Source organism: Balearica regulorum, chromosome 13 (assembly GCF_011004875.1).
Source record: "Balearica regulorum gibbericeps isolate bBalReg1 chromosome 13, bBalReg1.pri, whole genome shotgun sequence".
NCBI lineage: Eukaryota > Metazoa > Chordata > Aves > Gruiformes > Gruidae > Balearica > Balearica regulorum.
This window is the reverse complement of record NC_046196.1, coordinates 3902897-3917393: the sequence shown is the minus strand read 5'-3', so window position 1 is coordinate 3917393 and position 14497 is coordinate 3902897. Positions and strand designations below refer to the sequence as shown.

Below are 14497 nucleotides of genomic sequence, written 5' to 3'. Positions count from 1 at the left end.
CAGTTCTATCAGGATCTGGTTTCTTCATGTGCAGGAGTCCCTTTTGACTTTCAGCTTGTATGAATTTCAAGTGTTTGTTATGTCAGCTAGCTCACAACCCAGTTAGAAGTCTGCTAAATAGTTCCGTCAAATGCTCTGTTATTTTAAATGAAAATACATCAATGACATTGTTGTAGTTTAAGCAGGGTAGCAATGCTTAAAAAAAAACAGTGCCTGTTTTCCTGAAAAATTCTTACTCTAGAGTTCTTACAGTACCCGAGAGTAATTATTCATTGAAAATGATGCATTTTCCCTTGACCAATTGAAACTTGTAATTATTCTAATAAGTGAAATTGCTATAGAAAATCATAGTCCAGCAAAGGTTTTGCTATCAAATCGGTTTCTGCATAGCTTACTGAGAAATGTTACAATGTAATTTCTAATAATTTTTTAAAAAGGTTTTTCCTTAACATTATCTTTTCAGAATGTTATTGGTATTATTAATTAAATCTTTAATACATGGACTTGAAAACAGTTGGAGTTGTTAGCATTTTTCTGTTGATTATTGCGCTAAATAATGGTTAGCTTAAAAAGGGTTTCGGAAGTGTATCCAAAAGCAGCAAGACTTACACAGTGAAGGGTTTGTTTGTTGAAACACTGCGCTTGCCATGTGTTGAAGGTTTTGTCCTTAAATATAGCCAAGGAGGAAGTGTTAAACCGAAATAAAGATGCTACTGTTTTTCATATGCTCTCTTTCCTCTAAAGGCTATATATTTGCCAATATAAAGACACATTGGCTTTCTGGTGGTGCTTCAGGGCTTTGCCTGAGTCAAAGGGGCTCTTTTGGTAGGAGTTTGCAGTACAGGCAGTAAACCTGCGTGTTAACATTTCATATATGACCTGGAGAAATTTCAGCAGGGCTACATGGATTAAAGCTATGTTAATTGTCTTACTACTGTCAAGCCTTGTAAGGCACTGTAACAAGCGTAACCATATAATAAAGAAATTATTTCTTTGGCTGTATAAAACCACATTTTTACAGCAGCTGGGGCTTTTTAATGTAAGTACTGCTTTCAAAATTAAAAAAATATTCTTGAGCCATGTTTGATGGTTTTAAGTTTTCAACAGAGTTTCAGAAAAATGAAAATGAGGAAGAATCCACTTAGTGCAGTGACATTGTGGCTGAAGAGTGTATGGTCGCATTGTGCAAAACAATGAACACCAAGCCAGGCTACTTAATGGCTGCAACTGAATGTACTTCAAATCAAAATAAAAACCAAAGAACCAGGAAACATGTTCCCATGCCCTAGGTTATTATTGCTGCCAGTTTTCCAAAAGAACAAAAGGAACTGCCAGTCTTCCTATGGCAAATTTTAAACAAAGAACGTAAAATCACTGTGAAATTGGTCTTAGTGAAGTCACTAAAAAATTTGTCTATTGTTATTGGAGAACCTGGAATCAGTTGTAATTTTTACAGTAGAACATGCAGTTAGATAAGCACTAGTATTTTGCACTGTTGGAAAACATAATTTCAAAACTTTTAATGCAAAAAGAGTCTGGAGGTGAGTCTTTCTAAATGTATTATCAAAAATTTCAGTATTTTTCTTTTAAACTTTTGATGCTTATCCACTAACAGTTTTAATCCTTGCATAAATAAAACAATTCCAATATAATCCCATTCAGGATGTTCTAGGTGGATGTGAAAATCATTTAAATTGCAGTAAAGTGGATTCAGGTTGTTGAAACTTCTGCTTAATCTTTGTATTTGTGTTGTTTTGGATTAGCTATACATTGAGTTACTAAAGTAAACTTCAGTCAGTTCTTGAAGATTCTGTATTGTTGAAAATTACTCTGCTTTATTACATTTTAACTTTTTTGTTTCCATAGATCTGTTGTTTACCAGCAGAGTTCTAAGGAGTCTGCTACACTGCAACCTTTCTTCACCCTGCAACTGGATATCCAGTCAGACAAGATACGCACAGTTCAGGATGCGTTGGAAAGTCTGGTGGCAAGAGAGTCCGTCCAGGGCTATACCACAAAAACCAAGCAAGAGGTGAGTTCTGTTGACCCCTTTTTACAGTCAAATACTAAACTTCTTTTGAAAGGATTTTTATACAACTCTCGCTTTACCAATAGTTACTCAAACACTATTACTTATGCTAACAAAAGAAGTACTAACCTTTTCAAAGTGTCCCACAGCTGTAAAGCATATTACACTTGAACACGTACACTAAAGGGAAGAGAACTAACTCTTAAATAAAACCGTGCCTGTAAATAGATAAGTTTTCTGAGTGCATGTAGTAGTTGGAGATTTTACTAGAGTGTATATTAAATTGACGTGGTGAACTGTGGTAATAATACGTGCTATGATGAGTAAAATAGCAGCTCTTCAGACTATCATTTGAAAGCACTCTCTAGCTTTAAGGAGAACACTCTTGTAGCAGAACACTTGCATGGTTGTCTGTGTGGCTGTCCTTGATGGATTTGGATTTACTCGTTTCACTTACAAATCACAAATGAAAATATTCATTGGTGGTAGGCCTGGTAGAAGTCCATCTAGAACCTCACTAAAACATCTGATGGTCACTCTCTTTGTCTCTGGATTAATAATCTGAAATTTTTCAATAGTCATTAACATCTCCATTCACTGTCCTTGGCACTGTGTGGTTGACTGGTTTGCTCTGCACAGCCCTAAAAAACCCAACTGTCAGTAATACGATATTCAGCTTTAGGTCATCAGTTCAAGAAACATGTTCTTGGTGGTTGGAGAATATCTGGAAAAGAGCAGTGAAAATGAATGGCAGTATAAAAGTTGTGATGTAAAAGGAACAAATAAGGGGGAGGAGGTATTAAGCATCAAGAAGTAAAAACATGGAAGTAGAGAGGTGGAACCAGATGTAAAACTTAATATATCAAAGGCTGCTCTGAAAGGGAGAAGACTGATTTTTCTCAGTGATACCCAAACAGTGAATAAGAATAGGACCTAGACTAGGTGTTACTTGTGTTGCTTGTAGAGTTGTCCTCACTGCTTTAAGAGAAGGCTGGAGAAACACCAGTCAGGTGTTATAATTGATTCAGAGGGGATGAAGTGGAGGATCTTTGGAGACCTCCAAGCCCTGTGACTATAAGTACCAGGACATTTTATTCTATATTCTCATGTAGCTCTGCAAACTTTTTGATCTTACCCAGGTTCAGATAGAAATTTTGCATTCATAACTTCTTTCAGTAGGCCAGGATGGAAAGAGGCTCTTGAGTTGTAGTTGCTGACATTCATTTCTGTCTCTGTAAGTTTTCTAAATACTCCAAATGAGAACATGGTTAGATAAAGAAAGGATGGATCATTTTCTTTGAAAAGGTGAAGATGGATAGCTGAAATGTCTGCCTTGTATACTCTGCAGGAGTGTGAGAGAACATTTATTTCTCCAGTTGTCTTCCATGTGAAAGAAACATTTGCAATGCAAGCTCATCATGATTTACCACATAGATTTTTGTTTTGCTAGTCATTCATTTTTTGAGTTTTACTGCAGATGGGTTTAACTTCTTTACTGACAACCCAGTGTTCAATTACGGGATTTGGAAGAAATGGGTGTTCAAATTAGGTGCTGGAGGTTTGGTCTGGCTTGTATTTTACAGTCTGAATGGAAATACAAGCATTCACAATGTCTTTTAGATCTTTTTTCAAAAAGTTGAAATAGCTTTTCTTGTATTAAAATTGTAGTGAGAACACTGAACACGTGGACCGTAGAAGCAACATAGGACTTTGTCGATAGTAATTTTCAAAATGTATTGCGAAGACGTATTTCATCTCCATTTTACAGAAGGGGAACTTACAACATAAAGCTAAAAATCATATTATATTATTCAAAAGTATTACTGTCTTCTGATTGTTTCAATCTGGGTTATATTCTTTACAAGTTGTGGGCATAAACAATAGATATGAAAAGAATAATCTTTCAAATATATGTGAATGATTTCTCTTAAAGTTTGTTTTTAATCACTTTGAGCTGATTTTGAGGATTGTGTGTATTATAATATAAACAGATCAGTCAGATTTTCATGCAGTGTTTAAAATAATGAAGCATTTTGCATGAAAATAGGTGTTTGAAATGTAGTGGCATTCTCTTGCTCTTTCTGACTCAATTTCACTTGCTTGTTAACATTTGAAGAAAGCTGTTTTGGCTCATTCTGGACTTGCAGATCAGTTTGTTAAATCTTGAATATTTCATCAGTTGATGAGGTTTTTTTTTAAGGGCTTAATTTTTATCATCACTGAAGTGATTTTCTTTTCAGTCCCTTTTTCCTATTTGCAGACCTGCTCATGTTTTCTAACAGCAGTGAAGACTCTTGAGTAACAAGCTAGCCTTACCTCATTTACTTTTTCAGGTTCCCTTCCATGTACCCCTTAGAAGAAGTCTTCACATCCCCTGGAGGTCTCAAACTGCTCCTTGAGGATCTTGCAAATATTTTCTTGGGGCTCTGACTCATGTTCACTAAACAAACAATTGTGGTACTTCTAGTTGGTAACGTTGCTGCCAGAAATCAGGGCCCCTTCACATAGTCAGGACAGCAGAACATGTGCCTGTCCCTCAGCTGCTGCTCCTCAGTCTGGGACCTTAACACAAAACTGCTTTGATGTGAGGTTTAAGCTAATATGGAGCTGTGCAGCTGAGGTGCATTCATCTGCTCCCATACGCCAGCTTGGTTACTGGGGGTGGAAAGTCCCAATTGCTTAAACCACTGCAGTGATGTTTTTCAGCATCTTCTCTTCCTGGGCTGGGAGCTGTTAAGTTCTTTTTGCACAAAACTCTGAATTCAAAGACTTCAGATTTGAGATTTAGAAGACTCAATACAGGAAAATCTTTAGTAATAACCAGGTGAATCAAGTGCATATTTTTTTTCCCCTCTGTATGAAGCCTCTCTGGATTTGCTCCCTAAAAGCAGCAGCTCTTCCACACTAAGATGTGTGAAAGATGCATGCTCTCATGAATTCATGGCAGAATTGTGTGACCCTCATGCTCACTTTCAGAGTTTGCCTTCTAACTTCTTATTCTGCATGTCATTTCCTGGAAATTGAGGATGTGGGCACCAGTAGGTACTTGTTGAATGGAAAAGAACAGGCTTACTGTTTGGCTTGCTGTTTTTTAAAAAAAGAAACAAAACACAGAATCTCCTCTCCGTGCCCAGTGAAGCTGCTACTGTTGCCAGGGGCTTGATGGGGTTTGGACACAGAAGAGCATATTTTGAACCCTTAAGATGCAGGTGAAATTTTACACAGTTTATAGAGACTATTTCTCCTTCAAATGTAGAATTACTTCTTTTAAATTGGATCAGCTCAGATCCATGAGGAAATAAAGTACCCTACAAAATATGCTTGCTTCAGCATCCTAAGAGGTTTTACTTTTCAAGCTTGGAAAGAGATAATAGTTTTTGCCCATGAGCTTCTATTCCACACTTCATAGGTTCTAGCATAATCAGACCCTGTATTGAAAAATAATATGCTGATGATTTACAATAAAGAGATTTTTCTCAATAAAAAAAATGAAGAAAAACCTAAAGCCGTTATTTTGAGAAATTTTTTTTATGTCATGATTTCTAGGAAAAGCAAAACATTTTTGTTCTGCAATTCTGGGTTCAGTTTTAGGTTTTCGAACAGTAACTTTGCAGATTGGTTATAATTATATAAAAATCAATATCTGGTAGAAAAAGGTGAGGTTATAACTCGTATTTTTCTCTTTCAATTTTTTTCAGAACCTTTTAAAGAACTCAACATACTTCTTTAGAAAGAAAAATCTTTAATTACTGATCTCTTCCATAACAGCTGATCATGATGGCTTCCTCATTTTTAGGTAGCCTACCTAACAGCTCACCTTGTTTTTCGAGGACTTCTTGAACGACAAATATCTTCTGGTTAATGCAAAATAATTTTTGAACTGTTGCATACTAATCTCTTCTTAATACATTAATCGTTGTTATCCTCCATGCAAATAGATCTTTACTTTAATGATACTGTTGTGAGAAGGTGTTTTTCAACAGTGTTTTAGGATTCTCATGGTGGAAGGGGAGAATAAAGATAGTACCAATTAAAACTGGAGAAGTCCAGTGTAAAAACTAGTATTTCAGTGGGGAATTGCAAGGTATGCTCAGGACACTCTTTAAAGCAACACAGCATTCAAACCTTTTAGCAAAGTATTGCAATACTGCTTTTGCGCTTCAGTCAGTATTCCTGGAGCGTTCAATGAAATTTCTTAAGATAAATGTAGATTTAGGTATTTACATCAAAATACTTCAGTAGTTTTTCTTTGTTTTATAGAGATTCTTTTTTTTTACTCTCGTTAATTTACCTATTGCAAATTAAGAAGTGATTTGGGTTAGTTCTTATTTTCCCCTCTACTCAGCTTTCTGCAAAAAGGTGTCAGCGTTTAGAAATGAAAATAGCTTTTTCCAAACCTTTTGCATCAGGTATTGAGATGTGGTGCTGTTGTCTTCTACAGTTCAGAGTTCTCTGAATTCAGCAGCATATGTTACAAGTTACTGACCTTTGATTAGAGTATGATAGCTTGCTAAGCTAACTGTCATGAGGAGTTTCTCCAGGGGAGTCTCCAGCAAGCTCTTTTCAGCACTGCAGTACGCTCATTCTAACACATTGCATTCTACTAAAAGGGACTGGGGTTCTGCCTTTAAGGCAACACGTTGGTTGAAGATCCAGTGTGCTTTAGGTCATAAATTGCAGTGTTTATCTTATTTTTTTTTTTAAATCTGTGGGGTTTTTTTCTGCTAGCGTATTTTGAATTAAATACTTACTCCTCTTCTAAAGGAGTGATTTTGAGCAGGTAACAAAAAAATTACAGTTTTTCTTCATTTTTGTTCTATGTATGTTTTAGGTGGAGATCAGTCGAAGAGTGACACTAGAAGAACTCCCCCCTGTTCTTGTTTTACACCTCAAGCGATTTGTATATGAGAAGACTGGTGGATGTCAGAAGCTTATCAAGAATATTGAGTATCCTGTTGATCTGGAAATTAGTAAAGGTAAAGATTTTTGAACACAATCCCCTCTCTTTAGGGAAAAGATAATGATGTGTTTCCTGGGGATATCTGCGTTTGTTTTCTTCCTTGCTCCCAGCTTTGTGCACAAGATTCTCCATTGTTGTTATTGGAGGTGATCCTGTTGAATGAGGGGTATGTCCCTATACAAGGCTGTTACTAAGTAATACTAGATATTTCTATCTCAGATTTCATTCAGAACAGTAGCAAATTATTGTAATAAACAGTGGCTGATGAGAGAAAACTGGCATTTTATAGAAAATGCAGCCTGAAGGCAGACAAGTAAGCTGTAGTTCAGAGGATAAACAACAAAGTTTTTTAGCAAATATCTTGAGGTAATGACTTGACAAAGTGTAAAAGCTTCCATATAATCCAGCATCTGAATCTTGCCAAATTAAATGCATTTTGTTTTGATCTGACAAATTGACTGTTAACCAGCCTGTAGTTGAAATAGCAAAAAGTAAAGATAATGATTGCTTATGTCTCAGGTGAAATAAATACTTTGTCAGACAGTACACTTTTAGTTAGTGTTTTATTTTAAAAATTCTTTAAAGAATGGATATTTGTAGTACTGGTTCAATTTGCCTTGACTGACAAAGCTGGTTGTAGTATATCTTAGAATCTGAAACTGATTTTTGTCACTGTCTGACAACAGGAATGCCAGGGCAAGAAATGAATAGTCTGATTTCCCTGCCCCCCCCCCTTTTTTTTTTGGTGGTAGTTTTGAACCTTCTGTAAATGTTAGTGTCAGCAAAACTGAGTATCAGAACCTTTGACCATGCTTTAAAGGCTGCAGAAGACATTTTAATTAAATTATGGTACTGTGGGTTTCTCTTAGAAATAATTGATCCCTTTGAAATTGAATTTCTAAATTTGCTAATTATTGCCTTTGTGACTTTTTTCCCTCCTCCAGAGCTACTATCTCCTGGTGTGAAAAGTAAAATTTTTAAAGGCCAAAGAACCTACCGGCTCTTTGCAGGTATTTTATCTATATGCCTCTAGTCCCTGTATTGCAAATACAAATTCTGCATATAGAATTCTAGAAACACTGGAGTTTCCTGGATTATATAAAATATATTAGACGGAAGTATCTTGTGGGTGTCAGATTCTTATATTTAGTGATTTCTTGCATGTGTGCATATACACCTGTATTGATATATCTTTATTTGTATATCTGACTGATCCAGCTTGAAGCTCGTGCAAAACCAGAGTTCTGTAACAGATCCACCCTGAGAAATATCAGCAGAAGCTGAAGTACAGCTGTAACATAACTATGCCTAAAATATACCACATATTCTCAGAATAATGTTTCAAATGTCTTTTGAAGTGGCTGTTTGAATGCTGGTTTTGCATCCCTTTTGAACCCTCAAGATGAGTATCGCTGGCAGGGTATGAATAGCAAATTGTAGGTGGAAAAGTTTAACTTGGAGGAGGTGATGATTTTTGTGTAAGGAAATGATGTTTTGAAGAGCGTCTGCAATGTATACAAAATACCTAAAGTGGTGGTTAAGATTAGAAGCTCATGTAAGAGTTCAGAAGCAGCATTTTAATATTGAACAAAACAGTCTCTGGGCAGTAATGAATTTCCTGAAGTTTAATACTCCTACACAGTTTACGATTTGCACCTGCTTATTTATGTTGGCGTCAGGAGAAAGTAATAAACTGGAGAACCGGAGGTCTTAACTTCTACATCACCAAATCTGTGCTGGTAGTGGTGGCCTTACGTGACTTGGTGGCTTGGATCCAGTTTTGTGACCGCTGAAGTTGCAGAAGGAAATAACGTACCTGTCTCTTGTGGAAATTCAGGACTGTTTCTGGCAGTGTAATTTTAAATTTTTTCTTTTAATTGATAGTGGTTTTCACAGGACCAGTTTAGGCAGCATATTTAAGGTGGCTGGAAGACAATGTGTTACTGCGGTAACTTTTTTTGAACTCCTTCTATGGAAAAGTACAATACTTCAGTCTTCTGTCAGTCTAGGACTTCTCATCCACAGAAGCTGAGCTTGTGAGAAGAATTTTAAATTAACAAATAAGCTTTTAAAGAATTATGTTTCAGATATCATCCAGGATTTGCCTAATTAACAATAAATTTTAAAGCAATATTTCAAGTTGAAGCTACTGTAAAAAAATCATTTCCTAAATTCCTCAAAATTTGTAGATGTAGTATGTTCTGCCTTTTTGCTTTGCTTAAGTTATTATAAAATGTTTATTTTCCTAGAAGCGTGAAGAAAATCTGAGTAAGCTTGATGTGTGGCTCTAGTCTGAAGGAGTGTAAACAATTTCATAATTGTATACTTCTGCTCTCGTGTCAAATACAGCAATTCTTTCAGTTTTTTATTCATGCTTGTTAAGTATATGGTTAGGGCTCACATGTTCCTAGGAGTTAAAATATAATTTCTTGTACACATCCTTAGAATTACATACATAAAAGATCTCTTCCATTTGGAGGTGGTTGTCACACCTAGCACCGAGAGCTCAGCATTAAGTTTTGGGTTTGGGCAAGGAGAGCCGAGACATCTTTTCTGCAGAATGCTTCTGACAACGGAGATAACTCAGGAAAGAAGCCAGTTTGAGTCTCTCTCAGAAGTAGCAGTATTAGCAGTTCATCAGAGTACTCCATTCACAATTTTGTTCAGGAGGTTACCAAGAACTAATAATTGTGAAACTCATAGATGAGTACTTCAGTAGAACCTGTTGTCAGAATAGAATTATAGTTGAGAAAAAATTAAAGAATGCTCAGAGGGGAATAACTTACATTTGTAATCAATGTAATTTGGTTGCTTAATGGCATGGCATGTTTTATCTTCAAAGTTTTTTTTTTTTTTTGCATTAAGGAAAGTTTTACGGGTTTTTTTGCCATATAGAATACTCCATAGTCTTGCATGATTTTTTTTTAGTGACCTTCTACATAGTCTTACCTTATTGGTTTTTTTTAATATAAATAGTTTCAGTAAAATACTGTTGTCATCAGGAGGCAGAGCAAATGTGTAGCTTTGAGTACCTCACTAAGCATTGGAAGGTCTGAAGGGCATGCTGCACGGTTGCAAGTAGCCTTTGTGAAGCGAATCCTTCCCAGGGAATCCTCTAGGATGTTCTAACACACAATTTGATGCTTTTAATTCTCATTTTACTTAAACATCCTTTTAGAATAATGAGATTTTGTATGCTGGAGAAACATTACTAATATTACAAATTATTTTGCATTTTTTTAAGGTAATGTAGACCTAATGGTATTGAGCTAAATTTAGATTTTGCAAAGACAGTTCTAAAGGTTTGAGTAAGATCTTCCTCTGAATGAATAGCATTGTCAGTTGCGCAGGTTTATAATTGGAGGTTTTGGTTAAAGTTTAGTGTCAAATGTAAGCACATGAGCAATAAATGCTTAACGAGTCTTGGAAGAAAGCAGTATGTGACTTTTTTTTTCTTGATTTACTTTTTCAGTGGGTATTTATCTAGGTATAGTGTATATGTGCATCATGAATTTCTCGTTGCAGTTGTCTATCATCATGGAAACAGCGCAACTGGTGGCCATTACACTACGGACGTCTTCCAAATTGGTCTAAACGGCTGGTTACGCATCGATGACCAGGCAGTCAAAGTGATAAATCAGTACCAGGTGGTGAAGCCGTCTGCAGAACGCACAGCCTACCTCCTGTACTACCGCCGAGTTGACCTGCTGTGAAACTTTTCCCTTTTACGCTGTGTGTGCAAGATACCTGCTTTGTAGAACGCCAACTATCACTAACTTTTTTTCTCCTGTAAATGCTCTTTTGAGTGAATCTTTTTTCTTTTTTTTCTTTTTTTTTCCCTTGCAACTATGGGATAGAGTGATAAAGGAAACTACCTTGGGTTTGTGCACAACATAGTTTGTGTTGACTTTTGACCTTGCAGAATGAAGTCACTTGGTTGAAAGACTCAGTCTTATTAATCACAAAAGTACAAAAAAAAAAAAAAAAAAAAAAAAAATCTGAGTTAATGCTGAATCCTAAGATAATAAAAGGGGATTTGCATTTGATTCCCACTTTCTAATTGCGTAGTAGAAGAAAACCCTGCACCAGCAACAGAACTTGTAGATTTCTGTGAAAATGTTTTATCTTTACTTAAGTAAAAAAATTAAAAAAAATAAAAAAAATAAAAAGCGCTCTCTGCTTCCCCAATAGTTTTTGATAAGTGGTAAAATATGAGCCGATGTGTATGAGATGGAGACGGTCCTGTGTGCTTCAAAAAGATGTACAAACGTACAAAATGCAGAGTTGCTGGTTCCTAATAGGAAGACACATTTTAATAATTGTGCGATGAGAAACTGCTTAAGTACACATTGCAGATCAAATATTTGGAGTTAAGATGTTAGTCTATATAGATGGGTGATTGTAACTTTATTGCTATTAAGAAATTTCAAACTGCATTTATGCTTCTGTGTACATGAAATTAAAAGAAAAATGGGCAAAATAATTAAGATTGATATTTCTTTAAGTCTGCTTTGTTTAATTTTGCTGTCTGCTCTCCTATAATGTTGAGTTCCTAATTGTACACAGTTTAGTGATATCTAGAAGTATAAAGTTGTCGCCCATCAATAAAAGTCACAAAGTTGGTTTAAGGTGTGTGTGTGTGGGTTTTGTCTTTCCTCCAGTGTAAATTCTACCCTCAGAAACTTGAAAAATTGCTATGTAGCGCTTTTACAACGTGTAGATAGTGTTCCCGAGATGAAGGGCAGATGATTTTGTGTTTTATACCTCCTTGAAACTTCAGAAATGTTCCCATTCGGCTTTGAGAGGAGAGGGAGAGGAGGTCGGTCAGCCCAGAACAGCTACACAACCAGTGCAGGGCTCGTACCTGGGACGTGGTGCTTCAGGGCTGAGCACCCGTCGGCCCCAGGAGGGAATGGAATCCCTTCGACACCCCGCCAGAAAGCCCTGCACGGTTGGGTTTGAGGGAGATGTTGGTTTGTTTGCCTTGGACTAAAATATTCCCTTCTTTAGCCAGTTGACATTTCCATTGAAAGGTTTGTTAAAAATATTTCCTTGATCAAGTTCCTTTTGCCTTCCCCGCTGCTGAAGATGATCAAAAAATCTATACGTTGTTTAATCCTTAATTTGATGATAGTGGTTTATGTGTTTATTGCATCGTTGGAGAAGCGCTATAATTGTTGTCAGTGAAACAGGGCTAATTTTAACACGGACTGTCAGTAAAAGGTTGAATTGCACATACTCTGACCAAATACTGTTCACCTTTTTTTAAGGTGACATTTAGAGAAAAAAAGTTATTTTCCGCAAAGCTGTGGAAGTAAAATTAGCTGCATTAATTTTACAGGTACTGTGTTCCAATAAATTCCTTCAATGCTTCTTTAAACTGCTCATTTCATTGTACTTTGGCCTGTCTGTCCAGGAGATGGGTGCAGGTCTTCAGTGAAAGGACAATTAACTTTTTCAGGAGAAGGAAGCAGCCCTGTGAAGACCTTTGGGGTTCAGCTCGTCCCCGTTGACACGGGCTTCCCTCTTGCATTTTCCTGCCCAAGTGAAACAGCAGTCAGTGACTGCACAGGCGTCGGGAAGGCCGCTCTCGGCTGTTTCCTGGAAGGAGCTAGAGGTGAGGTGTTGAATCGTGGTTGCAGTTCACACCATTTCATTGTGTGGGGCAATTGTGGATGTGCGGCTCCTGCAGCCAAAATAAAACTCCTCTGACTTGCCCGGGTGTTGGGTGAGGAGGAAAAGCTGCTGAAGAAAGCCTTCCTGATCTGCCCGCTGACTCTGCTGCCCTCTCATCAGATGGTGGAGAACTTGGGCTTTCCCTGCGTGTGAACTGCTCCTGCCGATGCTGTTCCTGTCGGGAATTAGTGTGCTGCCTGGGGCTCCAGCGGTGCGTCAGAGCTGGGGTGAGTGTTTGGGGTGGTTCTGGGCTCCCTGCTCAACGTTGAGTGATCTTCTGATGAGTGATCTTCTTTCCTGAATTACTAGGTAATGTTATATCACAACCACAATCCTGATACTGAGAAAATTTTACGGTATTTTGTCAGTTGTTTTGGATATCCAAATGTATAGTTATTTTTTTGTTGATCAGTAAATTTTATTAGTATTTTCTACTCTGAAAATGGTGACTGAGACAGTTCTTGATTTTGGTGACGTGCCACCAACTCAGAAATAATTTTCTGTCCAAAGCTTGTTTTGATTTTGGCCGGTTGCAGGGAAAACCTCAGCTCCTGGCTGCTGAGTGGGCAGGGTGCCCCGAAGCTGGGGCTGCCGAAGGGCTGGGGCTGCCGAAGGGCTTCCCGGTGCGGCGCTGCCCGTGACGGGAATTCCCCTGGCACCAGTCAGCGCTGGTGAGACGTTGGTTCTGCTTTGAATTTGAAATTGGGGCGGGGGCTGTTCAAAATAGGAAAGAACCCAGATTTTGAAATTGCTGTTCTGTGGTGGTTATTATTCACGTCCTGTGTCTGTACCCTGGTTGAATTAGTTTCTGTACTGCAGAAATCTTTTTTTTTTTTTTTCTTGTGACTGTGTTGAGTATTTACCTGTATCTCCAGTGGATTGTGAAAAGGGTACGTTTCTGATAATGCAGGCTTACCAGAATATTCCAGATAAAACTGCAGGTGATGAGTAATGAATACATTATTTGATACCAGGTTCCTTGCAGTTAACTTTGGTTTTGAATGGAGAAGATGGTTGGCTGGTGAGTTTTGACCCATGTTACTCAAAAATTACAGGTTTATGTTTGCAGTTGGATGTCAGGTGTGTTTGGTAGAAACAAGTTGGTCCCATGCTGTTGGTCTGCTCCTGCACTAACAGTACACTCAACAGTGAAGGATTTTCTTCCAGAAAGCTTATACTATTTAAAGACATCTTAATACAGGTATATTAAAAATACAAGTGGAATAAAATACCTCTACCTTTTGGGGGATGCCCTGCAAGCCTTTCCCAGGACCTGGCAATGTGCAATGAAATAAAGTTCAACTTTTTGCTGTCTGAAGTCTTGTTTTCTGCTCTCTTTTGGAAAGGAAATGGTGTGTGAGTCTGAGTCTTGCTGTGAATAACGAAACGAGTCTTCTTGGTTGTAGGTAACTCATCAACTTCAGAAACGACGAGGTTCGACCAGGAGTGGACGCCTCTTTGTGATGAGCGGTTTCCAGTGGAGTCCAGCACAGCAGAAACAGCTTTAAAAGGGTAAAGTGAAGAGAGGAGGAGGAAGAAATGAAGAGTAGGATGAGAAAGAACGAACTGGTGTGCAATTAATGAGATACCGTTATTTCATTTAGCTGTGCTTGCACTTCGGAGGTTTGCTTAGAGTTGCTGCATATGTGATGGATTAATGTTACAGTATTTAAATTACAGTTTAATCACCTAATATAGTTTTAGCTAATACAGGCTTGGTCGTAAGAACATCCTATTCAATATTTTTTGCTATCAGGAGGGTTTTGGTGTCGAGACCTGTGGTTTTGCATCCCTTTGCAGCTGTGGGACCTCCGAGGGCTTTTCCCATGTCC

At 37.5% G+C, this 14497-nt stretch overlaps 1 protein-coding gene across 4 annotated transcripts in view; it reads left to right on the top strand.

Annotated features, from left to right (window-relative positions):
- USP10 (ubiquitin specific peptidase 10) overlaps positions 1-11022 on the top strand; it is a 55026-nt gene extending 44004 nt beyond the window's left edge. For 3 of the 4 annotated variants that reach the window (XM_075766012.1, XM_075766013.1, XM_075766015.1), the window contains 4 exons: positions 1867-2032; positions 6861-7005; positions 7934-7999; positions 10515-11022. In XM_075766012.1, coding sequence (XP_075622127.1) covers positions 1867-2032; positions 6861-7005; positions 7934-7999; positions 10515-10702 — 565 coding nt within the window. In that variant the 3' untranslated portion in view covers positions 10703-11022. The remainder of the gene's footprint in view (positions 1-1866; positions 2033-6860; positions 7006-7933; positions 8000-10514) is intronic. The other variant, XM_075766014.1, reaches the window with a different exon arrangement.
- The last annotated feature ends 3475 nt before the right edge of the window (positions 11023-14497 follow it).